The 27,995-nt window shown below is 36.0% G+C and overlaps 1 protein-coding gene across 3 annotated transcripts in view; it reads left to right on the top strand.

The window, feature by feature from the left end:
* Window positions 1-27,995, top strand: part of GABRA1 (gamma-aminobutyric acid type A receptor subunit alpha1) — a 55,883-nt gene that overhangs the window by 19,808 nt on the left and 8,080 nt on the right. For all 3 annotated transcript variants that reach the window (XM_023218871.1, XM_023218872.1, XM_023218873.1), the window contains 5 exons: window positions 508-575; window positions 8,061-8,281; window positions 10,493-10,575; window positions 17,872-18,015; window positions 27,076-27,228. In XM_023218871.1, coding sequence (XP_023074639.1) covers window positions 508-575; window positions 8,061-8,281; window positions 10,493-10,575; window positions 17,872-18,015; window positions 27,076-27,228 — 669 coding nt within the window. The remainder of the gene's footprint in view (window positions 1-507; window positions 576-8,060; window positions 8,282-10,492; window positions 10,576-17,871; window positions 18,016-27,075; window positions 27,229-27,995) is intronic.

Raw genomic sequence — 27,995 nt, 5'->3', positions numbered from 1 at the left:
ATAATTGGATAACTCAGTTATGATTTAGTGCAAGAAAGCAAGCATTTATATAACATACTCTTGAGTCCTTAAAGAGTTAATAAGGCTTGCTAAAGTACACTATATGTTTTCCAAGAGTAGCCTAAATACCTGGAGGATGTGTCTAGCCATGTAAAAATACTTAAACTTAAGCTATACCAACATGCTAATGTATTTGCATTATAATGTGAAGCAGTTTAGTATCATTTAGTCAAGTATGTCCACTCTTGAAGAATTCATTAGGCAGCAGCTGAGTTTTCCATAAAGTCTGCCTCCCAAAGTGGCATATTTAGGCTTCATTCTCCATAGAAAATATTAACTGTGAAATTTTATGTGTAAGCAGTAAATTATCAGGACTACACAGTGGACCAATTTTAGAAACAGCTAATCAAAGCCAATAAATGTCCCATTTGGGTGTGAGTATGTGGTGGTGAGATCTAATAAGGACTGTTGATAGACACTCACTCACCCAATTTCCTGCTTCACCAGAGCGTGTAACCGAAGTGAAGACTGATATCTTCGTCACCAGTTTTGGACCCGTTTCAGACCATGATATGGTAAGTGGACACTGTATCTCTGGTTTTCTTGGAGAATTTTTAAAATTTAACTTTTCAAAGAAAAATATAAACTAACTTTTTAGGGAGCAACCTGAAAAGTCTTGGCTATACCTTTGTGTCTTTCTGTGTGTAATATGTAATATGTAATAAAATAGTAATACAATAGAAAAATACTCATTTGCTTCCCAGATCAGACCTATTTCCATGATTTTCAACCACTGCGGTCATCTTTTTGAAAAAATATCTAAAATGATTGCTTTGCCTTGGTTAATACCCTGCAAGCCATACAGTATGAGTTACGTTTCATTTTAGTTAGTAGGCCATGTTGATTCAAGGATGCTGTTTTCAGGTAACCAGAACTGTTATAGAATGGCCGTGAACATTATGATTTCTAAATTATTGTTGGCTACTAAAAACTAAAAGGAAACGAGTGTAAAAGTTGACCAGAATTAGACAAAAATATTTAAAATACACCACTAGGAAACATTCTGCTTCATTACAAAAAGCATTCGTTAAATTAGTGTCCAGAGTAGAAATATAATGAATCTATACTTGCTCTTTTTTTCCAGTCCAAAGAAATTAACATGAATTTCTCTTCTGTCTGATGGGAGTTATAGAGCTGTACAGAAATTATATAATATTACTGAACTAATAACAGCGAAGGTTCTATATAAGCAAAACATCATAAAGTGGTCATGGAGACGTACCATTATGAATGTTTCAAAGATATATTAATTGAATACTATTTTTTAAATGCCTCACGTTAGCACCAGCTTACTGTAAAAGTATTTTGATTTCAACATAGCTCACAGCGGGTCAGAATAAAACTTACAGAAAATATGAATGGCAGAGTAAAAGCCCTGACAAGTTCTGAGGTAAACAAACAAATAAACAAACAAACAAAAACTATATTTAATCTGGTGCTTTTGCAATTGCATTTACCCAAGGCCTTTTTTGTCATTTGACCCCTGTTTATGTTCTGTAGAACTAATATTCTGTAAAGTGAACTTTGGGAAATTCTGGCCTAGAGGATAATTAGATATTTTAGATTTTAAGACAAGCTTTGAAATATGTCAACTGGACAAAGAAAAACAGGTGGAGTATATAAGCAGCAACAGAGTGGTAACTAAGAATGCAGGTTTCTGAACCAGATTGCCTGCATTTATGATGCCAGCTACTTCACATAGAAGGGCACATCCTTAGGGAAATTACTTAATATCTCTCTGGATCAGTTTCTTCATGTATAAGGTGAGATTAATGATACCACTTAACAAATTTTAGCCATTACTAATATGCAAGAAATATAATATGAAAGTCAATCACACTTGTGAATTTATGCATCTTACAATTCATTTGGAATTATGATCAGTCTGTAGACCACTTTATTGAAATAACCTGTGATACAATGTATTTTACTAAATTGACAACTTTCTAAGGACCCATTGTAATTCTCTCATGTTGCAACTCAGTCTTTCCACACTATTCTCTCATAGTGCTTTTATGATTAAAAATATTTATTAGGTACCAGTCATGTTTAAGGTCAAATACAAACTGTTCTGCCTGTATTCCATAGAATCCATAAGTGATTTTGCCACTCTCTGTCACTTGTTCCCAATATTAACTATTTGTTTTAGTCCTGCTTTCTGCTAGGCAGTATAGTGTCGGCGCTGGCAGGGCTGGCTCTGGGACTCAAGCTGGTTGAATTCAAATCCACCATCAGCAGCAGCATGACACTGAACAAATTGCTTAAGCTTCTAAGGCTCAAAGTCTTTCAAATGTGTATATTATTAGAGTTGTCTATTCCTGCAACATTTTTATAAGTTTTAAATGAGATATGCAAATAAAGTGTCTACAATAGTGCTTGATAAATCATAGCTATTATATTATTTTTACCTCTGAGCTCCTTATCGTGCCATGAAGAACTCATGGAAATTTCTTCTTCTCGCTACTCATCTAAATCCTATACTTCCGCCCAAATCAAGACCCAAATACTTGATGAAATCATTTTTGTTAGTCCAATAACAAATTGACTTTCTCTTTTTGTATTCTAATCACATGTATTGACTCTAAAATACCTTTTAGCTTTCAGCCACATGTATAGCACTGCTTTGTAAACTTATTTCTCTTATTTATAAATAAATGTCTTATTTTCTTAAATTGTTGCCTAGAATGTAAAGACACATGTGTTTCACATCTTTCACAGTATTAGTTCATTGTTATTTTAAAGTAAATGTTAAATTACTATTTTTTTGGTGATAGGTTTAGGAGCCTATAATATTGAAAAAAATTGAGGTCTTGTGGGACCTAATAAATTATACCCTGTTTCCTCTCTGAGTTCTGAAAATAGAGATATAAGACAATAGAGTAGGAGGCATGGGGAATGAAAATATCATATATATATATTACTAATAATGATGATATTACATAATGTGACTTATATCTGTAGACAAGTGGGTTTGCAGAGAGTAGGCACCAGAATCAACCAGATTAACCCATCCAGTCAAGGCAGTGTTAACTTTCTTTTGCTGGGGTGTGGATTATACATGTAAAACTTCCAGCATCGGAGAGCACAGCAGAATTTTTCACTCTTATAGGCAGCCAGCAGCCAAATGGAAAAGACAAGAGAAAAGGACTGAAATGGGTAAAATTGATGTATTTTTCCAAATTCACCTATCAGATTAAATTCCCTTTCTTCCTTCTTTTCCCCAGTGGAAGAGTGTGAGGGAATTGGGAGCATGCAGAAGTTTCTTTTTTCTCATTGATGAAAACGTCAAGAGAGGGCATGGAACATTGAAAACATCATACACTGATGGCAATCCTCATCTTACTACTTACAATAATGTAAATGTTACTTAATGGCCATTCTATCTCAGTCCCCGGCACCTGGCATGGTGCGTCACAGAGTCAATGTCCAGTGGGCGTTGTTGTAGGACAATGCCCAAATGAAGCCACAGGCCATCAAAAGCTTTTCTCTTTTCTTAAAAAAATAGGTGACATGCCTTTGAGTTATTGCTTCAGATTAATCGTGATTTAATAAACCAATGTTGGAGTTTTTGAATCTTAGAATAGGCTTTTTGATACACCTTCAAACTTGTGATTATAATCTACATTTTATGTATCACATTCGGCCAAATGTCAGATAGGAATAAGGAACAGAGTGTCCAACCAGCAATATTCCCTATTGCCTAAAACCTCCGAACAAGACAATGTTTCAATTGCTCTGCTAAAAATCAAATTAGCCATAGGTCTGCCACTGGTTTGCTAGTAGCTGGTGGAAATTGTACCTGACCACCTTGCTTTAGAAGATTAATCATTTAAATTATATTATGGGAGAATTGTGTACAAGAAGCAGCAGCATGTTTTAGAAGAAATCAAAATCAGAAGGCAGAAAGACAAAGCTGTTTTTCAAAATGGGAAAAGTTTTATAGTTTTTAAAGTGAGTACTAATAAATTAATCTACATTAATAACATAACAAGATTTAATGCTATTGAATGCTTACAATACATTAGGCACCATGCTAAATGCTTTCTAGATAATATTTCATCTAATCCTCATGCAAACCTTTTAGCTAAGTATTATTCTTATCTACATTTCCCAGAGAAGGAAAGTGACCTGCTAGCTAAGTGTAGCAACTTGAACCCAGGCTATTTAGCCCCAGAGACTCCACAGCTCCCAAGGCATCTGACTTCATTTAGAATAGAAAACAAAATTAGGACAACTCTCTAACTTTATTTTAAAAACCATTAATTGGCAATCAAACAGAACATTCCCAGGGCACTAGGTTCTGACAGAAATATCGAGGCAGTACAATCATAGAGCCTTGTTTTCCATAGTGCTTAAAACGTATTAAGTCAAAGTACACACAGATGGTAATAAATGGCACAGGCAGGAACACTTCAATACAATATTTATTTAGGAACATAGCGGATGTTTTGTCCCAGATCTTCAGACTAAGACTCACATTCTCCAGGGACCTACTCTATTGAACAGAGCAACTCAGACTTTTCACTTGAGTGGTGGGGACTAGAGCCTGGAAACTTGAGCAAATTATTTAAGAGAGCTTCTCCTTTGTCCAGCCTCTCTTCCACGGAGTCCCCTCTTTTGCATTTTGTTTTTACTTAACTTGGTTTTGACCACCTTCTTACTTTCCTTAGATTTCCTTTCCTACAATCCTTCTAAAGAAATAGCACATTTTCATGACCAGCTACATAAAAACCTAATATAAATTTGTGTTGATAAAATAATAAAATGGGAGACAGATAATAATTTCTAACTTTTACTAAGAGCTTCCTATGTTCTAGGCACTGTTAAAAGATGTTCTCACAAGTATCAACTCACTTCTCACAATCGCAGAGTGAATTACCCCACTTTATAGATTAAGAAACTGGGGCCTTAGCGAGAGTAAAATAATTACCTAAGGCCACTCAGCAGGTAGGTTCAGAACTTACATCCATAGTCATTATGCTGTAGTTCTGCTGCTCTCCTCCCTGTTTTTCCCAGCTTCCTTAAGAAGGGACTTTGGCCAGGTGCAGTGGCTCACGCCTATAATCCCAGGACTTTGGGAGGCTGAGGCGGGAGGATCACCTGAGGTCAGGAGTTCAAGACCAGCCTGACCAACACTGGGAAACCCCATTTCTACTAAAAATACAAAATTAACTGGTCCTGGTGGCACGTGCCTGTAAATCCCAGCTACTCGGGAGGCTGAGGCAGGATAATAACTTGAAGTCAGGAGGCAGATGTAGAAGTGAGCTATGATCACATCATTGCAGTCCAGAATGGGCAACAAAGGGTGAAACTCCTTTGGGAAAAAAGAGAGAGAGAGAGAAAAGGAGGAAGGAAGGAAGGAAGGAAGGAAGGAAGGAAGGAAGGAAGGAAGGAAGGAAGGAAGGAAGGAAGGAGAAGGAGAAGGAGAAGGAGAAGGAGAAGGAGAAGGAGAAGGAGAAGGAGAAGGAGAAGGAGAAGGAGAAGGAGAAGGAGAAGGAAGGAAAGGAAGGAAAAAAAGAAAGAAAAGAAAAAAGAAAAAGAGGGGGGCTTTGGCCAATCTTCATCCAGATACCCACTCTTGGTCTAATGAACCATGCCCCAGGGGGCAAGGTCATCTTATAGAACTAGCTTCTGGGAACTACCTGCTGCTACCACAACAATCACACAGGAAGAGTTCTCAGAAATGGGAGACCAAATATTTACACTCTTGGTTAGGCAGAAACAAATTTTCATCAACTGTTTTTATTTCACTTTGTATTTCAACTTCTAACACTACAGAAAATGGAAATGAAGATTACCCAGTGAGTGCTGCTCGTGTGTGTGGTGTGTGTGTGTGTGTGTGTGTGTGTGTGTGTGTGTGTGAATGGTACAGTATTAGAAGGAAGAATGTCCTAAACGAATTTGGGGATTCCATTGTCTGTCATTAGCACAGATAGATAAAGCTGGTGGTAAACATGATAAACATGCGAACATCATGATTTTGGCAGTTTTTGACATAATTTTTTGAAACTATTGCCTTTGGGATACATCTTGTCAAAGATTTGGTAGTACATCTAATTTAAGTTTAGTTTATATTTAACATGTATTTTATTTTCAAAAAACCTCTTTGGGGCAAGCAAATAAATGAACCAAAGGCTAGATTCATGGGAATGTGGTCACCTTAGGCATCCTTGTAACTTTGATTTGCAAGTGGCCATTCATTCCTTCTACTGTTCACCAATCTAAAGTCATTCAGTTGGATAGAAACTAGAGCTTATACTGCTAAGTCCTGAGTAACGGAACATTTCATCATATATTATATCCCGACCTCACAAGCTTGTCTGTCATCTAGAGAGAAAAAGCTGCACACCCTGAGGTAGATCCATCCACCCAGTTTTCCTGACAGGCATTGGCACGTTATTTCACTTGCTGATATCATCCACAGTCTCCCCTCCCATGGAAAATACTATTCTATGCCCGTCGTACACCATCGTGAATTTTTCTTACAGTGCCCAAGCCTAAACAGTCTCTCCTTTGTTGAATTTACCAGGTGCTTAAGAAATGTTTGTTGGTGAGTAAATTCCCTTCATGTATTTATCACAGTGCCTTTCATCTGACACTTTCAAACACAAAATCCTAACCAACAAACAAGGTAACTTGTCTTGTCTACAAAGAAAGTCTGGCACCATATTACACTTCCTTGTTTCTGTCTCAGGGAGCAATTAGTACTATATCTGGTGCATTATAATACATTTAATCATAATTGTAAATTGCTTGATCAGTAAGGACTCAGCAATGCCAAACAAGTGCCAGAGAACGCACCTTCATTCAATCTTCACCCAGCATTGCTTAAGCCCTTAGAAGGAGACATGTATTTAAGTTCATACACAAAACTCCCAAACACAAACATTGTTTTTTTTGTAGGTCCTAATGACAATATGTATAAGATTTAAAAAACAACTGCTTTGTGATGTAACAAGGTTTAGAGGATTAGGAAAATGTAGCGTGATGTTTTCAAGTTAGTTCACTTTCTGGTTTGGAGTATACTAAGATTAATGGAGAATGTGGCAATCTCTACTTCAAACCATTGAGCTCCAAATTTAGTGCCAGGGTGGCAAGTACTGCAAGAAAAATGGCTATTACCCTTTTCAATTTTAGGAGCTGGTAAGTCACATTGCTTGTTTTCAGATTAGCAGATGTTTGTCTCTGGGTATTGCCATAAGGAATTCTGTGTTTATTCAAATAAATAGATTCCCTGGCTGTGAATGATGATGAGCTTCAAATATTTTTCATGTGGCTTTTACACATATTCAGTCACAAACACACACTCACACACTGATACACTCTGCATTCTTATTTTTTGTTCTTTTTCTTTTTGAAAAGGATCCAAATTACCAGTAGAAGCAGTTTCTTTGTTTTCATAATCTTCTTTAATGTGTAGGATAATTGAAAGTCTATGTACATTATCTGTGGAAAAAAAAAGTTTATTTAGCAAAAAAAAAAAAAAAAAAAAAAGATGGAATTTTTACACCCGTATTGGAATCACAGTTTGCTTGGGTGTGGGCATGAGGTTTTCAGAGACAATGAGAGGGCCCCCAAAATACTAAGCTTTACCTTTATGGCTGGAATTGTCTAACTTAAGCATTTTTTTCTATGCATAATACCCTCTAACATGAGTTTGTTTTAAAATTGTGATATATTCTATTTCTTCTAGTGCTGCTGTGATAGGGTGGAGGTGGGGTGTTACTTTCCTTTTACATATCTTAGCCAATAATTGGGAAAATTTTTCTGACCAAAAATTATGTCAGGCAGTTTAGATTTAAAAAAAAAAAAAATCATTACACCAACCAGTGATTCTCCTGACATCAACATGTACATGCTATCACACATTTACTTCTAAAAACATCACCTAGCTAACATTTTACTTCCAAAGTTGCAAAAATTATGCACTGTCTGTGTTAGATATTTGCATTGCAAAATACAGCACAGTGAACTCTTCGTCATTTTCCAAAATTACCTAGGAATATACAATAGATGTATTTTTCCGTCAAAGCTGGAAGGATGAAAGGTTAAAATTTAAAGGGCCCATGACAGTCCTCCGGTTAAATAACCTAATGGCAAGTAAAATCTGGACTCCGGACACGTTTTTTCACAATGGAAAGAAGTCAGTGGCCCACAACATGACCATGCCCAACAAACTCCTGCGGATCACAGAGGATGGCACCTTGCTGTACACCATGAGGTAAGGATGACCGCACTGTCATTCATGAATATTTCTGTAGTTCATTCCCTTCCACTTGTAAGCAATCATCAGGCTGATGAGCCATGGTGGAATATTTGCTTCCTTGTTTTTCAGCCTTAACAATCTTAAAAATCTCTCCAACCTGCTCTAATTCCCTCAATCAAGGATGAAGTATTATTTATGCAAATGTTTATTTGCTTACGTCTAGTTTTATTCTTAAATAATTTTCTGTAGCTAGGTGGATGCAATATAAGGAACTTCCTCTCTCTATTATAAAACTCATATATTCCTGCATTCCAGTAAGATCTAGATTACATTTCTAGAAGCTGTCTAATGATTTACATCTGAAAACATTCCTACTAAAAATAAAGTAATAAAAAACAGAAAATATGGGAAGTTACAAAATTCATAAAACACAGATTCATGTAGACATAGGTATTTGAAGAAGTATTTGAATTCACAATGGCGTTGATAGCTAGATGAGAATATAGATACTATTAATTTTTCTCAAGCTAAAGACTACACATACATTTCTGTTTTATGAACATTTCCCCCTCTTTAAGATTGCTGTAAAGCCCAGCATCTATTAAGTGTTCAATACCTTATGATTGAATGAAGGAAACATGAATCAAATAAAGTTTTGAATATCATATAGAAAAAAAGATGTTTAAAAGTATTCCTCATTTATGAAAAATTAAGAATGATTTGGAACTCATTCTTGAGAGCAGCAGTAGTTTATTCCCAGATGACTTGTTAGATACGAGTTTTTCACATTTGGTCAACACTTAGTAATTCATATTTTTCAATTGTTTCTTTGGTACAAAAAGATAATAAAGGCAAAATGCTCAATTTAGTGGATTGTATGAAAGTACAGTAATATTTTATCTTTGGAGAAAACTGCCAGAATGCCTGGCTTTTCAAACACAAACATCCAAAAGAAAAGAAAAGAAAAGAAAAAATGCTTCAAGAGACACTTTAGATATTGAGCCAACTAATGAAAATGTAATAGGACTCAAAAAAAATCTAAAAGATAGAAATAGAGGATCAATGAGCACGTGTGTTGAGAATTTTTTAGATTATCTAAGCAGGACCTACTGGTATTTGAAATTTGAAATATTCTCCCCCAGTGAAACACCCTACACTTGGCTTTGAGCCTAAATCCAGTATTCATTCTTCTTCGATGGCAGTTTTCTGAGGAGAGACTTGCATATCCCAAGTAGTTTATTGATTAATGGTTTCTGATGTATGCAATGTTCTTCATCTGTATCTTTCATCACCTAAAATTTTCCTTTGCTAATGTGTTTTTACTTTCTTTAATAATTTAAGAATGCAATTTAATCATTAATTTAATTTAATCATTAATCATTAATTATACTTTGTATATTTGGCTATAAATCTATCTTATTACATTTCTTGAGCTACTTAGTAATATGGGTAAATATACTTGCTAAAAATCATATGAAGGGCATGAATATAAATTTCCTTATAATTCTACAAACTGAAAGCAAATATATTTCAGTGAACTTCTTTCTTAGAAATCCAAGAAAAAAAACCAAACAAGAATAGATTTCATATCCACAGAACATCCCAGGGACTAGAGAGAAGCACAACAGAGTCCTAGCTTCAATTAGATGGTGGGTTTGTAAATAAAACCAAATGGTTTGCAAGTAGTGAGATCATATATGGAGACGCTGTATTAATCTTAATCTCACAAAGCCTGAGGACACATCCCGCTTCAGATTTTCTTTCCTTCTTTTATGCATTTGGTGCTATTTTAGGGAAAGAAGCAGAAAGAGATGCACTTAGGAGAAATTCTCTTTTCTTCTGTGCTATCCATGTCTTCCTCTCAATCAAGGATAAATTAGTATTTACGCAAGTGTTTATTTGCTTACTTACAGTGTGATTCTCAAACAATTTGCTGTAATTGAGTGGATTAGTTAACGGTTATTTTGGAAAATATTAACAAGGCTTGCCCATTGTACAGTATCAGGAGTTGCCTTTTTTCTTAAAGCAAACGAACAAAAGGATAGAATCCACTCATTATTGTAAATATGTATTTTTAGATCATTCGATTATTAACAGCTCAGCATAACCCTACAATTTATGCCTGCTTTGTTAATATATTTGCTACAGTTAATAGCATTCCACTTGTACTTATCAAGAAGTATCTAATCTATATGGCTCTTGTTTGTATCCTATGTTTCCCTTAAGGCTGACAGTGAGAGCTGAATGTCCAATGCATTTGGAGGACTTCCCTATGGATGCCCATGCTTGCCCACTAAAATTTGGAAGCTGTGAGTAAATTTATATGGATTTGTCTTGATTGTGAGTCATTAAGCATGAGAGATCTCTAGCTATATCTGTGAGAAAAGCACATAGATAAGAGAATCAAGAAAATTTAAACAGAAATATACTGCATGGGCTTTCCATAAGTAGTGCTCTGTGACTTCACTTTTTAATGTTGCTTCAGGAGAGAGGTTATTCTTTATCTACTGAACTAGAAAACATGGATTAAACTAGTTATTGAAATAATTCTATTTATGCTGAAGTTGTATTTATAGAAAAAGAAGTGAAGTATGGATGCTTTTACCTCATGGATAATATTTTACCCTCTATGAATGGAGATCATTGTGTCTATTTTATATCTTTACTGACACTTGTTTGATCTTAAAAATAATTAAATTTGTTTACCAGATTAAACTGTTGGTAGATGGCAAAGGACAATAAGTGTTTCTTAATAGGAAAGCCTACGCCAAACTGATGTTGCAAAAACACAAATACCCTAATCATAGTCTTAGAAAATTAGCTGATATGTCTGTGTATCTCGTGGCATTAATGTATGTATATATATTAGTGCTCTTGAAAGAATCCTGGATAAATGCCCTTCATAATAACTTCCTGGGTTTCGGCTGTTTGAAAATATTCAGAAACACCTTGGAGGAGCCAAGAGAAAAATGACTGTGAGAGTCAGGTTCCCCGGTCTTTTCTTTACCCCTCTGCTTTCGACTGGTTTACATGCATGGAATGAGTGGGAATAATGTATTCTTGGTTTCCTGCAGGGGAGTTATGTACAAGGACTGAGTCAACTCCTGGACTACCTAACCGATTTTCTGTTCTCACTAGACAGGCAGTCTAAATGACTATTTTGGTGAAGATATGATTCATAGCAGAATAACAGTGGTAGTGTAGGAAGACAGAAAGTAAAGAAAATAGCAAAAGGCCTTCGGGTTCCTAGCAGCATCAGTCCTGGAGAGAGAATTTTATTTATAAATTCCATTTTGTACTGAAACTCAAAGATAAACTACTTCAAAAACTCTAGCTTAAACAGGCATTTGGTGGTAACTCCCTTCTCCCTGCATTTTTTCCCCAATTTAATATACACTATTTACTATGAACTATTATGTTTTCTCCTGAATAACAGACCCATTGGTAATAATGGTAATACGTACTATATGTTACTTGCATGTCATACAGTATATTAAGTATTTGTACATTTATAAGTTCATCTAAATCACAGCATAACCTTACAATTAGGAAGATCATATGCCATAGTTTGCCTGGGACAGTACTGGTTTAAACCTAATATACTGGCATAATTTTTTTAAGAGGCAAGGTCTTGCTCTGTTGCCATGGCTGGAGTGCAGTGGCACATCGTGACTCACTGCAAGCTTGACCTCCTGGGCTCAGGCAATTCTTCTGCTTTAGGCTCCTGAGTACCTAGTATACAGACATGTGCCACCATGCCTGGCTGGTTTGTAACCTTTTTGTATGGTTGTGGTATAGACAGGGTCTAGCTTTGTTGCCCCGTCTATCTCATACTCCTGGTCTCAAGTAAACCTTCCACTGTGGCCTCCCTAATTTCTGGAATTACAGGCATAGCCACAGTGTCCAGCCTGGCATAAATACTCATAATTCCTCCTTTTATCTTAAAAAAGTCCTAATTTGGAAAATGAACTGCATATTTTTAAAAATTAGGAATGTTTTCAGCAGTGAGAATAGCTGAAAAAAGGAGAATTTATCATTGTATATAAGATATGTGAAAGTGAATGTTGATAGATTTCTGATTGGTTCAGCGTCCTAACAAGGCCACTGTCTTAAGATGTCTTTAGATTTTCCTTCTCATCACAAGGTGACTGCTGTAACTCCAGCCATTGCAACTCTGTTCATGATAGAAGGTAATAGTTGGTAAAAATGAAAGGAGTAGTGCCTATGTAAGAAAAGAGAAAAACTTTCCCTAAAATCCTAATCGAAATCTACTTACATCTCATTAATCAAATGTCTCACATTGCCACTGATATTTGCAAAGAAGAATGGAAGTAAATATTTTTAATTGGATACATTGTCAACCTGAAGAATATTGGAGGTATTTTAAGAAGAGGTAAATGTGTAGTGAGTAGAAAACAGTGTCTCATATGAGAAAATTGAAGCTAAACAAAATAAGTAAGCTGTTTTCCACCTCAGAGCCATATGCTCTTTTCTATGCCTGGATTACTCTTCCCTTGGTTCTTAGTATGGCTGACTTCTCTCTCTTCACATGTCGGCATAAATGTCATCTCCCTGATGACCTTATCGAAATTTCCTTACAGTCTCACCAGTCTTGTTGATCACAATGCACATTTATTTCATACCATTTGTCACAGCAATAATGATTCCTTTTATTTATTGTTTAACTTTTTATTGTCTGGAGACTATAACGTCACGAGAGAAGGACATATTTTGTTCAGCTTTTCCTAGCAGAAAGGCAAATACACTGTAGGTTCTCAGTAAATATTTATTGAATGAATAAAGGTTACAAGACTTAGGCTTTAAATGTCCCTTCACGGTTTTTTTTTTTTTTTTTTTTTTTTGAGATTGAGTCTCGCTGTCTCGCTCTGTCGCCCAGGCTGAAGTGCAGTGGCCGGATCTCAGCTCCGCCTCCCGGGTTTACGTCATTATCCTGCCTCAGCCTCTCCAGTAGCTGGGACTACAGGAGCCCGCCACCTCGCCCGGCTAGTGTTTTGTATTTTTTAGTAGAGACGCGGTTTCACCGTGTTAGCCAGGATGGTCTTGATCTCCTGACCTCGTGATCCACCCGTCTCGGCCTCCCAAAGTGCTGGGATTACAGGCTTGAGCCACCGCGCCCGGCCTGCCCCTTCACTGTTTAAGCTTCAGAAAAGAGAGATGAAGACCTGTGGGGAATGAAACAGAGCAGACTAGACACTGAAGTGTAGGCTTTGATGGTCATGCTTAGTGGAAGGGAACACCATGGCTAGTTATCACTGCCTGGCATTGGCATGAGAAGAGGCAGGGGCAGTCCATTTGTTGTTCAGTCACTTCTCTGACCTGCCCTAATTGGCATATTTCAAAGGTGAAGAAACTGAGGCAAGAGTAGGCTAAAAATACTGTGACTCATTTTTTTTGAAGTAAAAGTCTTGCCGAAATATCAGAGGCAATAATAGGCAAAAGGGGTTTTCAATAATTTAGTGGAACAGTCTGTAATAAATGTTTATGAGTATTCTGAAGCAACCTCATCCATATAGTGATAAAATCTAAAGCTGAGAAGCAGGTTTTCTTACCATTCTCTATTAGATTCTGATTGTTAAGGCTAACTTAAACTTTCTACTGGTTATGGATAAAGCTCTCTTTATAAAGCCAGCTAACCGGAGGACAATGCGCGTGATACAACTGTGATGGTTTCACTGCTTTTGAGAAATATACCAAATAAGGCTTTGTTTCCAAAAGAAGATATTTGAGTTACAGATTCTGACATAAAGACCTAGGCAAAAGCTGAATCTAGTAAGGCCTTAATATATGATTGTTTTTTTGACCAGTTATCTAAAACAGTGCATTGTAAACACAGAGAGAGGAATGAGTCCAAATTTGAATGAATTCTGAACAATTTACAACTTTAGAAATCATTTTTTTCATGTGGTTCATACAAATGGAAACACAGAGACTCATAAAAGCAAAATGATAGTGTCAATTAGCAGCTCTCCTGATACTCAGTAATATGCGTTCCCAGTGTTTTACCACCACAGAATTCTTTCATAACACCAATCACAACCTTGTTGTCTTTTTCATTTTGTTAATTAGTGTTTTTGAGATAGGGTCTCTCTCAGTTGCCCAGGCTGGAGTGCAGTGGCACAATCATGGCTCACTGCTGGCTCAACCTCTTGGGCTCAAGTGATCCTCGTACCTCAGCCTCCTGAATAGCTGGGACTATAGGCACATGCCACCACACCTGGTTAATTTTTAAATAAATATTTGTAGAGACAGAATTTTGCCATTTTGCCCACACTGGTCTCGAACCTCTGGGCTCTATAGATCTGCCCATGTGAGCCTTAAAAAAATGCTGTCACTGCAGAAATAAGCCACCATGCCCGGTCACTTTGTGGTCTTATTTTTAAAACTGTTTTGGGGGCAATATAATTTATTTGAAATTGTAACTTACAATTTTTGGCTAAGTAACTGAAGACTCTTTTTAACCTCACTTTTCTTATGCTGTTGTCTCCAGTTGAGTACATTTTCATAGGAACTACTTTCAGGTTACTAAAATTTAAGGAAACAATAGGGTATATCATCTTTGCTAAGGCCTTAAGTATATCTATATTCTCCATCTTAAAATACCAACTTGCATCGTGTGAATCTACCCTTCATTTTGGAAGGTTCTCATGGAGAGACATGGATAATGAGTCATCTGCACCTTCACAATGATGTCATGCTTGTATTAGATGGCCTACACATTTTCATATGCAATGGTGCTTCCATGAAATTGCAAGAAATGAGACACCAAAATTATATAAAATAAAAGGCAATGGTAACACATTTTTCCCCCTCTACAACTATATTAGCAGCTCAGTAACAACACATGACAGAGGATAAAAAGATAGGGTGCAGACATTGTCGCTAACGGCAGTGCAATATAAAAGCAAGAGTTTTAGTTTGCTGTGAAATGACACAAGATCTAGAATTGGTTTCATCAATAATTGCATGACCACCAAGTATCTTGCTTGGCTTATGAGAATCTATCTAATATACAGTTTTGCCTAGAAAAACACTTATAAAACACAATAAAGTCAAATGAATGGCATCCTAAGTCTTTATCTTGATTTTCCCAGTTATTAGTAATGTCGCTTTAAACAAGTAATTTTATTTTTTGCCTCAGTTTACCATCTGTAAAATGCAATTAAACTCTATGACTTTTGAGGCATTTGCAAGTTGAACATTCAATATCCCATATTACCATAAACTCATTATGTCTTCTTAGGTAAGACACTTCCATTAAAAAACAATTATTTATCATATTAAAAAGTTACTGAATGTGGTTATCTACAAATTGTAAGCAATACAGTTCTTCTCAAACTACTGTGCTCTCCCTGCTTCTAAGAGATTTGTAAATCACATTTTACAGCCCTCCTAATAGACGCAGTACTCCTACTATACACAATGCTGAAATGCTTTCATTTTTAAGACTATAAGGATAACCACAATTAAAAAGGAAAAGCAAAGATAAATTTAAATTATTCATGTCGTACTTTTACATGTCCCATGAACCACTAAATTAAGTTTTAGTTCATTCTCTTAAACTTGTGGAAAATGTTGTTTTTAAAAACCGTCTGATTATAAATTGATGCAGAAATGATGTTGGAACTGGCAGGCTACCCTTGTAAAATCAGGGAACACTGGCTACATTTTTCTGCATCGCTCACCTCAGTGAAAAGTAATCACGTTAGAAGCTTTGTTTTCGGGACTGAGAGGTATGGCTCACATCTTTTTTCAGGAAGCCTTATTTTCATGTAAAAAAGCAACCACAGTTTTACACCCCATAATATTTTATCTGGGGAAAAAGTGTATTGGATAGAACACAAAAGCCTGCTTATTTAAGTGGGATTGGGTCAAACAGAGGTGCATTATGACTTTTATGAGCCATAGGCACTTGTGCCTTTGGAGGCCATTCCTCCAGGAAGAAAATTAAAATTATTTCACGACTGAGTTGCTACAAAAATGAATATAATCCAGATTACATTATATTCACTTTATCTTTGGATTTCAAAATAAATTAAAATATTTTTGTGGCCTCCTAAAAGTATTGAGGACCTTGGGCCCTGTGCCTAATGGAGAAGTTGGCTGTTGGCCAACGAGTCAAGCTCTTATCATAGGCCAACATTTACTATGATGCCACCCCCTCAAAAACACTGGAAACAGCTTGCTTTTTCTAATGTGATATTTTCTTAAGTTTTAAACCTCATTCTGTATCTAAATAGAAGACAGTACGTATTATCATTCCAACCTATACGAAGTGGGTGTTATAGGACTAGAAATCAGAAAAGGTATGGAATTCCTTCTTCTCTTTCTCTCTAACTCTATAAAATCTCTCCCTCCAAACTGTGTAAATTATCTATCAGAATTATGACCTAACCTCTCATTAGGAGATGGCCAAGTTCTAAGTGACATGGCAAATAAAAATGATTGAGAAGAAGAGCTATAGAATGTAACTCACCATCATGGAAAATATCTGTAAGAACGATAATCAATAGAAAAGAGGAGAGTAAACTGAGACTTGCTAATGTACATACAGGAAAATATCCAGTGATTTTTACATTTATCATGATCTTTGCATTTATCATGACCTTTTCCTGGCTTAACAATAATTTGGACCAAAGCTACTGCCTCTAACCTCATTTCATCTCTCATATGCTTCACTCTAGTCAAACTGGTCTTCCTCAAACTAGTCACGCTTTTATCTGCAATAGAAGAAAACACTTGTGAGGCTGAGACAGGAGGATTGCTTGAACCCAGGAGGTGGAACTTGTAGTGAGTCAAGATGATGCCACTGCACTCCAGCCTGGGTGACAAGAGTGAAACTCCATCAAAATAAATAAATAAATAAATAAATAAATAAATAAATAAATAAATAAATAAAAGGAGAAGGAGAAAGAAGGGGAGTGGAAGGGGGAGAGGGAGTGGAAGGGGGAGTGGGAGTGGGAGGAGGAGAAGGAGAAGGAGAAGGAGAAGGAGAAGAAGAAGAAGAAGAAGAAGAAGAAGAAGAAGAAGAAGAAGAAGAAGAAGAAGAAGAGAAGAAGCAGCTTGTTAGTTTGTCTGTTGGGCAAACTCTTCCCCAAGATTTTCACATGTATCTGCCCTATATTTGTATAAATGTCACCTCCTCTGAGACGACTCTGTCTGAGCCCCTTACCTTACTGGGATAAGTCTCCATCCCTTCATTCTCTATCCTTTCACTTGGTTGTGTATCACTCTATCACACTTATCTCTACTTGAAATTACATACGCTTGTGTTGTCCCCACTGCTACAAATGCATATTCCATAAGATACAGAACTTTTTTTCTTATGTTCGCTACTGTATCCCCAGCACAGTATTTTGTCCTTTGTAGATCCTTATAACCATTTGCTGGAAGAGTGAATAAATGACTAAGAAAAGAAATCTGAAAATGTGTTTTAGTTTTCGTAAATTAAGTGATGTGAGCTCTTCTTTCCTAGCCTGCCCTCTGGAACTATGATATAGAAAATATGAAGCTGATAAAAGGTACTAACTAAATAAGAGAATTGAAGTGGTAAAATATATGGGTCATTTTCTACTGTTTCCTTTTAGATGCTTATACAAGAGCAGAAGTTGTTTATGAATGGACCAGAGAGCCAGCACGCTCAGTGGTTGTAGCAGAAGATGGATCACGTCTAAACCAGTATGATCTTCTTGGACAAACAGTAGACTCTGGAATTGTCCAGTCAAGTACAGGTAAGTATGATTTTGTTACTTCAGATATGGAGGAAGAAGCAGAAAAATATTTTGTGAGAACTCAATGAGTCATTCAGTAACACAAGTCTAGGAGAGAGAACATTTCACTAAATTGGGCATCCATTGAGCTGGGAACTAATGTGAACTTGGTAGACCTGTGACCTTGGACATGTCATTTCATGCCTCTTGACCTCTGTTTCTGTTTGTTTGTTTGTTTGCAAACTGAGAAATTGGTTATATGTGATTACTGTAGCACAGCAGGTAGCTATGTGAACTCTTAGAGATGAACATCTGGATTAAATCCTTACTCCCCGACCTTGTCAGTTGTTTGTAGTCCCCTTGCAGGGTGGTTGGAAGAAATACATTAAATTCACAGAGAGCACTTATCACAATTCCTGACACATAAACAGCTTTTCATAAATAACTATTTATATAGTCTAGGCTCCACTTATTACCATTAGTTAATGAATTAGCCAAATTTGTAGCGGTGATTATTACACGTAGGACATCAAAAAGCCAATCCTTCTACAATTTCATTTGTATCTCTAACCAAGCATCTTCCACAGCTAAAGCCAACAGAGCCATAACCACATTATTGATCACTCCATGTAGGAATTAAAAGTAGATGGCATGCCATCCTTTTTAGTGTAGTAACTGATTTACTAATTCTATACTCAAAACTAGACCGGACACTATGGAAAAGCTGGACCCACATCTTTAATGTTGTTTCAAACAATAAGATAAAAGTTTTGTTATTCAAGTATCCATTTTGTGCTATCTGAAATGTGATCATTAGACCAGATAATTGTAAATAAAAGCTGGACTCAAACAATTAGAAAAATATATGTCCCACAAAGCCTATTATTTACTGAAAGCTTTAACAAGCATCCACAATTACTTTTTCAAAATTATGTCTTTCAAAATTTAAGTTGATTTTATTCACTGTTATTTGTGATTTCTAAGGAAACGTGATGTAGTAATAAATAAGAGGAGTGGTGCTAAAAAAACTTCTTCCTCTGATTTCAGGCTTTATATTTGGAGCCTTACAAGCATAACACATTCAAATAATAGGTCAACCTCTCTTACTGTGATTATTGGATAAGTTCTGATTAACAGGATCTGTCTTTTGCTTGTTTTAAAGCCCCCGTTGCTAGCCTAGAAGCTTAAATGTTTATGTCTTTTATTTTTTAAAAAATGGAGACTGTTTTTCTTTTTTTCTTATTTCAAATCCAAATGACATAGTGGAAAGGTCATAGGCTTTGTAGTGAGGAAGATGTGAACTCAAGTCCTGGTCCTGTCGCTTAGAAGCCTTGTGACTTTGGGCAAGTCATTTGTTCACTTGGAAACTCTAGTATTGTCTAACTAATGATAGTCCTGTATTTTGCATTAAAGATGAAATAATATAAAATATTGCAGAGTGTTATACAGTAGGTACTCAAAATGGTAAGTAAGAGCTGTTGCTGTAGTCCTGAAATATCCCAAAACATGAAAAATGCTCAAGATTTTTCCTTCTTACAACATACTATGTTGGAAAAGATACGAAAATAAGCTGTGTTCTGTGTTTACTTTTTAAAACTTGAATGTCATTATAAGCTGGATATAATGGCAGTCACTACAGATTAAATGATAGACAAGCTCAGATCTTGCTGTCATAGAACTTGAGGTCTAAGGGAAATTGAACACATAAACTATAATATCAAAATTGGTAGTTTAAGTGCTGTGATTAGCATGTTTTTTTTTTTTTTTTTTTTGTGATGGAAGAGACCACATCTGTCTTCTGTATCCCTATTATATTCTGTAGTAGTTGAGACATAGGAGGCATTGTACAAATATTTTGAATTAATGAATAAAAAGTGAATCCAGCCTAAGACGATCTAGGAAGGATTGTTGCAGGGGTTGCCTTTTCATTTTGTTTGTTGGAATATACTGGGGGGTAAACAATCACTCTCTAGGATCCAGGCAGATCACATAATGCACGCATAACTTTTCCTCAAGGAACTCTCCGTCTATTTTTGTTAGAAGGGAAGTTGGAGAATGTTGGGAAACAATTCAAATGCAGTAGTATGCAAGCCAAAGTGCAAATATGTTTGAAGTCTCAAAGGTGGCTTAGAGGAGGAAATATTCCTACTCTAGTTTTAGCTTTAACAACCTTAGTCATGTTACTATAGCCCTCTTTATGCCTGAGATCCCATGTGTTCAAAATTAGAGGCTTAGACAAAATAACGGAGGCCTTCCTCACCTTTGGCTTTCAAAGGATTCAACCTATCTACATTCTGGATACTCAGAAAAAATATGCAGTCATTCAACAGAATGAGAGACAGTGGCCCAACCCATTGCCACCTATGAGGGTAGACCTCATAGGTTGGGTCCATTAGAAGTAATCATTCTGTGCTAGAGTAGTAAGTTCACCTACATAAAATAAAAATTTTTTCCTGTCACCACATAGTGAATATTGGTGGGTAGGGAGAATAATGAACAAATTCTCAAATGGAAGCTCAGTTTGATGTATGTTTCAACTCCAAAGTAACACACTGTATTACACTTCCTCTGGGGCCAATTTAGCTCACCAAGAATCCACCTTGATAGATTTCAGTAGAAAGAAACAGAGACCTTTGTGTAAGGTCTGCAGTGCTGTATTTTACATCTCTTTGTGGAGCCCTGAAAACATTAAAGTACCATTACCTCTCTGTTTCTGCCAGAAGAGTAGAGAATGATGGTGAGAGAGAACACACACATTGAGAATGACTAAATAAAAGGCATCTTCTTCTACTTTAAAATTCTCCCTGGAGAGAGAATCATTCAGTCCCCATGGTAGTTTATAAAGTGCTGTCCTATTTGCCTGCCACCAACACATGTGAAAACAAACACACAATCCTACCGACCTCTTTGAGGTCAAAATATTTTCTACATCACTTCATTAACATAAGAGGGAAAAAGATGGAAATTCTAGAACAATATTTGAATTTCTAGTTCAGTACAAATACATTAGAGGTACAGTTTCTTCCTTGGATTCTGCCATTAAATTTAGGAAAAGAATATTTAGTTAAAGCCTTACTTAGTTTTAAGTGCACTTACTCACCTGGCAGAAAAATACTATTTGACAGCATATATGGCAGAGAAATAGGCAAACGGGAAAGATGATCCAGTTGGTTTTCAAATCCAATGTGTCTTTATTATTCATTTGTTTGTCCATGTATTCCTTAAATTGCTTGTTCGTTTACTGTGTCTGACACAGTGACTGGGCTTGAAGAAGAGAGACGAAAGGCACAAAACCCCTGCCCTTCAGAAGCTCTTAGTTGAGTGAGATAAACAGCTAACATGCATTGGCATTGTTCTATTCTTCATATCCAATACTGACAAAAATCCTAGAATTTAGGTAATATTATTATCCCCATTTTACAGATGGGATATACGGGGGCCCAGAGAAGTTTAAACATTATTCCAAGGTCACACAGCTAGGAAGTGGCAGAACTAGGATTTGAACCTGGGTTGTCGACCTGCAGGGTGTGTACTCTCAACTACATATCATACCAATAACAAGCATCAGAGACACATAAGATGTGGAAGCATATTTGGTAAGAGTATGAACCCTGAAGTTCTACTACAAAGATTTCAATGCTGGTTTTGCAACTTATTTACTGTGTGACTTTTGACAAGTCTTTTAATTTTTCTGTTTTTTTTTTTTTTTTTTTTGTATATATCTTTTTCATGAGCTATTGTGAGATGGAAATAAGGAAATGTATGTAAACTGCCTAGAAGAGTATCTGGTTTGTAAAATGTATGCACTAAGTGCCCGATATTACTATTAATAATAAGAGTAGGGCTGGGTGCAGTGACTCATCCCTGTAATCTCAGCACTTTGGGAGGCTGAGACAGGCAGATCAGATCACTTGAGCCCAGGTGTTCCAAACCAGCCTGGGCAACATGGAGAAATCCCATCTCTACAAAAAATTTAAAAAATTATCTGACTATGGTGTTGCATGTCTGTAGTCCCAGCCACTTGGGAGGCTAAGTTGTGAGGATCACACGAACCCAGGGAGGTAGAAACTGCACTGAGCCGAGATTGCACCACTGCACTCCAACGTGGGTGACAGAGTGAGACTCTGTCTCAAAATAATAATAATAATAATAAAGCTAGGATAAGGGAACTACATGATGGCATAAAGGAAGAAGAAATCATTTCTACTTGATGTGTTGAGGGTGGCATAACCCCTTGCTTCTTCCCACCCTCACCACATTATCCTTTCTAAGTAATTCTTTAAGGAGAGCCCATGCAAAAATTACTGCAGTGACTTAAGGACATGAAATATAACTTATAAAGAAAAATGAAATAATTAAATTGGTCATGAAGCATAATATCAGTGTCCAGAAAACAATAATAATATAATACCATGCAATGTTTTAAAAACACACAATGATGACTGCAAGTTCTCCATATTTACCTAAATAAATTTGATTATAAGAAAATTTGGTAAGTTTGGTGAAAAAGAAAGTTTCTTGTGAATGACTATTGTTAATCCTTAAAAGAGATGACTAAGAAACGTTGTAGGATTCTCTTTTTTGGACACAGAGTCTTCTCTGCATGAGTTGATGTGATGATGATCCTGAAGGGTCAAGATAATAAGAAAAGCAACTGTTTTCTTTGACTAAGGAGTAACAATGGTGATCAGCATTCATCCAAAGAGCCAAGGGGCTTCCATTTATAAAGACTAGTACATGGTCTCCAGAGAAATAATTATAACTATAGAATGCAAGTTCTGGCGGGGAGCGGGGAAAGGACTTCTCTGGTCATTTGGTCAAATCATTTATATTTCAAATGAGGACATGGCTCCAGCAAGGCTAAATGATCTAGAGCTATAATCAGTGTCCCCTTATCTCTATTTAGAATCTCTGAAGCAATTACAAAACATAACTACCACTTTCTCAATAACATTCTTGAGAGAAAAATCATTTTGCAGTGTTAGTATCCATAGATAACATCAAGTTTAGAATACTTGGAAGGAAAATGACCATTCTTTGCTTCACAAAGAATCAGTGTTCAATACAATTTTGTTGAATGACCAAGTGGTTGATTGTCTGAGCTAGAGAGAGAATACACGTCTGTGTTTTTAATATTCATGCTGTAAATCTCCATAGAAATCAAATTTTTAAAAAGTACTTTCACTCATATTATGTAATTTTATCCTCACATCATCCTAGGAGACAGTTAAGTTAAATACTATAATATTAATTGGACAAATCAGGAAACGGAAGCCAAATGAACCCACACAAGGTATTTACCTTCAAGTAACTAATATTTGAGAAAGCAAAGATTGAAATCCAGGCCTAAACAAACCTTTAATGCTGTTTTGGAAAATTATATTGGTTTCCTTTCTTCCACTCTCCTTAATTTTGTATTGCAATGTATCAGAAATATTGTCACATCTAATTTAAAAGCTTTCTTCAGGGTTAGATAAACTGCAAGAATATTTGAATTACAATTCTCCTAGACTGTTGAATTAGAGGAAAATAATTTGACATGCTTTGCGCATAAGCACTTGATGTCTAGACATATTATTTCAATCCAATTTAGGCGACTGGGTTTTCTGTTTTTGTTGTGTTTTTCTTTCATTTTAAAGCTATTACAACATGATTCTGATATTGTTCCCCTTTTCTTCCTTATGTGAAAGTTTTGTGCCAACACTCTTAAAATTGTATTTAATTTAGGAAAAGGTTTCAAGACATTGGAATTTCTTCTATTTCTCCTGTAATCTGTTAGGGAAAAAGTTGTTTATAAAACAAATATAATATCAAATAATAGTTCTTCAGATCTCAAAATATTATATTCTTTTCAGGATCTTTGCAAAAATGTCATGTTGAGAACAACAAAAGATAATGGAATGTATACACACACTCATTTTTCTGACATTATATAAAGATGAATTTTTTTTGAGCTGGTGACATTTTGCAGGCTGCAATGGAATGCATTGTTAGGAATAATAATGCAGGCCCCTGAGATGGTGAAGTGTAGCATGGGTGTGTCCACACAGGACTATATTTCAGTAGTGTCTGGGAAAATTGTTTGTCTACATTTTTCTAAAATCTGGATCACTTCTTTCTTTTCAAATGACCTTAAAGGTATCACTAGAGGAACACACAGAAAATAATAAGAAATTGATCTGGTAACATTACATTTGTCCTTTAAAAGAAAGATGCTTGTGCATTTTGTTTTGATTGAGTGACTGTAAGCCTCAGTGCATCTGTTTTCACTATAGGCAGGTATTAAATGCTGAGGATATGGCCGGTCATGCTACATAACCAAATAACTATTATTCTCTTTAAATAGCTTTCAGTTTGGTGGGAGGGGTATATGTAGTTAAATAACTAAAATGCAAAGTATGAGATATTATAAATACAAACAAGAGTTGTAAAGTTGAACACAGTAAGTGTGCAGTAAAGGGCAGGTGCTATTATCAATAACAATTAATAACGAAATCAGGCATAAGTACATAGATAACTTCCTGCTAGAGAAAGCAGGATGTGTTATTCTACCAACACTTCTACGAATACTGATTGAGGAGAAATGTGAAGAAAACGGAGAAACAAACTAAAAAAATTTTTTTTTAACATTTTAACATGGTTACATGGTATCGTCTTAATTAGAACCATTATTCTTTTTTATCCCAATATTGTGCTTCTGACTATTTTGTAAACAAGGAAACTAAGGATAAGAGAGTTTAAGTGAGTTACCAAAAGCTACACAGCAGGAAAATAGCAGATCTGGGTTTTGAAGTCAAATTCATTTGCTTCCAAAAACTAATACATTTTCTTCTATAGGAAATAATTTCTATTCCACTGAGGACCTGCTATTTGGGCTGGAACCAGCCTATAGACGAGCAAAATATTCAGCTGCAGAAGATAAGTAGAGTTTTGTAGGCCAATATATTGAGATGTTGAAGTGTTTGAAGAGACAAGAGAATTCAGTGCATATTAGAGCTATGCTATGCATAGTCTTAAACACAGATTAGGAGGTTTGCTTGTTACTTTGTAGAACTGGAGTCAGTTTACACTGTCACACAAGAGAGGGGCAACTGTTTGCTACTGGCCTCTAGTGTGTAGAATCCCGGAATGCTGCTAAACATTCTACAGTGAATAGGACAGCCACCTTCAATAAATGATTTTCTGTTCAAAATCGTCAATAGTGCTGAGATTGAGAAAGCCTAATGTTGCTAGTTGGACTCCATTAAGATATTTTAAGTTAAAAAAAAGAGTGGCAGAATCGCACAGGTGAAAGATCACTCTACATCAAAATTTAGGAAAAATTGGAGTTAGGATGTGACTAGAGCCAAACAAGAAACAAAGAAGGCATGAAGGACTGGAGGCAAACAAGACGCAGTCTACAAGGGAAATAAGCACAGTGACCATGAGGTCAGAAGAGATAGAAGCAGTGATGATGCCCAGGTGAAACTGAAATTGTGAAGATCAGCTGACTCCTTCCTCTCTCTTTCCATAGCACTATCTAACATCCAGTGATTAATTCCTGGTTTGTAGCTTGAGTGAACCGACCAATGATAGTGCCACTAGTTAAGAAAGGATCTCAGTGAAGAAGCAGCATTGCTGCATGCTGGTCATTCTTTTGTGGAAAAAGTTAGCTATGAGAGTTTTGGACAAATCTAATTGGTGGTGTCAGTGAAAAACCAGCATCTGTGGGATGAGATATTGTCTAGTCTAGTTTTGGGAATACAGAATAACTGTTAGTTATTTTGAAGATGTGGTCACTTACAGATGTAAATTGTGTAGCCATCTGCACATCTAGATAAAGATGACACTAGAAGCAGGGGTGAGAGGAAGAATTCCTTGTTACAGACAAGAGAAAGTAAGGAAGAGAGTTGAAGGCAGAATTATACCTTATTTTCTTCAGGAATCCCTACTTTTACTTTGAAGAAAAATGAAAAGAGTGGTCCAACAGATATAAAGAATTTGATAAATAATTTTTATTGAAATAATCAATGAGTGAGCAAAATAGATTAAAAATGAGATATAAAATGAAAATAGAAATCTTAAAGCTGTGAAGAAGGTGTGTAGCCAGCTCCAGCTCCAAGACTGAGAAAAGGGCTTTAATTATAAAGATTAACAGGTTCTGAACAGTTGTAGTCACATGATAGGGGCTGAGGTCAGAGGCACATAGGCTGAGATAAAAATGTTATGTCAAGTAGGGAGAAGTTTGGAGAAGAAAGGAAGGAGAAAGGTGAGTTCTAAAGAGAATGGTGCTTTCTTAGCCATAACACATCTGTTTCTCTCCTATCCATCCACAGATAATTAACCCTATATTCTGAGTGAATAAGGCTAAACAATTCTAAGATTTTTAACTGAGAAAGTGTAAAGCAAAAAGAGAAACAATAAGACCCTCCTGCAATTCGGGTTGTGTGGCTACTGCTTTATACCTCTAACTGGCCATTCAAAGAACGGTTTGTAAATCTAGTTGGGATTTGAAGAACTGCATTCTTCAAAAGTTTCCCAGGTGATCCTGGAAAATAAATTCTGAGAAACAAAAGGCCCACTCTCCTTATTTTGTAGATCAGACCATGCTAAATTACTCATCTGATGTCAAAGAGATACTTAATGCAGTGCTGGAGCTAAAATTAAACTGTCCTGACATACACACAAAAGCTTCTTCAGTAGGTATTGTGGATCTGCTCTGTAATGGACACACCGGAGATCTGATCTGTTTCTGACCCATTGGTCTATGTCACAGGGTTTAGCATTTTGCCTTCTCCGTCAGTTTAAGGATTGGAAAGCCAGTCCTTAAATATAAACTCAAGTTTGTTCCTTCAATATGTGATGTATTTGAATTAAGACGTAAGAATATCTTTAAAGACTCTGGTACCTCAGAGTCATTTTACTATGTGTTAAGTATGTTTCTTTTATTTTCCGGATAAAAACTTTTTTCTCCAAGAACTGGATGTCACATGGAGAAAGGATGTGTCTAACTCTCAGACATTTGGTACTCATAGTAAATCTCAGAGATTACTTTTTTCCAAGGTCAAATTGCCCATCTTTCTTATCTGTTTTACTTCTCAGGAGAATATGTTGTTATGACCACTCATTTCCACTTGAAGAGAAAGATTGGCTACTTTGTTATTCAAACATACCTGCCATGCATAATGACAGTGATTCTCTCACAAGTGTCCTTCTGGCTCAACAGAGAGTCTGTACCAGCAAGAACTGTCTTTGGTAAGTGCCAATCAAGATACATACCCAAGGAAGGGTGTGGAGGACAAGTTATGTCGTATCTGTGACACTGCAAAGAGAAATTAAAAAAAAATTATACATTCAAATATGAAGTTCATACAACAGAAAGGTTAAAGAAATTGCCACTCTCATTATGGTATGTGGTTTTTTAAAAAAAACCTTAATTTAACTAGCATGCTGTTTTAGTGTTTATGAATAGATGGTATTAATGAACACTTGATTTGATATTTTGAGATAAAAATGAAGTGAATCAGGCACAAAATGCATAATATTAAAATACATAAATAAAAACTTAATATTTAAATAATATATTTAGAATATATAACATGAGTCACTAAGTTGTTAGAGAAGCTTAGAAAATGTCAGCAGAACTACTTATTTACGTTCATAAAAAGCAGGGTTTCTTTAAGTAGGGAGAGCTAATTAATGACCATCGTATCAGTACGGGAATATGTCACTTTACTTGATGTGTGCACTTCTGTAGAGTTGCATGCATTCATTTTATGATATTTTTAATGACCTGCATGCTTCAAGTTAAGAAATATAATTGAGTATCGTTTAAAGGGTAAACAATCTTTTACTAATATGAAAACTTATTTCCTTATGTATTATTTTAGAGTGTGCATTTGATATGAAAAGGTATTTCCTGCCTATATCCCAGTATACTATCTCAACTGTATTTTACAGGCTGATAAAAATGAAAGATTCCAATACAATATCTTCTAGACACAGAATGCAGTAGTGAACTG

The sequence above is a fragment of the Piliocolobus tephrosceles genome, chromosome 4 (assembly GCF_002776525.5).
Source record: "Piliocolobus tephrosceles isolate RC106 chromosome 4, ASM277652v3, whole genome shotgun sequence".
Classification (NCBI taxonomy): Eukaryota; Metazoa; Chordata; class Mammalia; order Primates; family Cercopithecidae; genus Piliocolobus; species Piliocolobus tephrosceles.
Note: the sequence above shows the minus strand (reverse complement) of the source record. Positions and strands in the feature narration are given on the sequence as shown.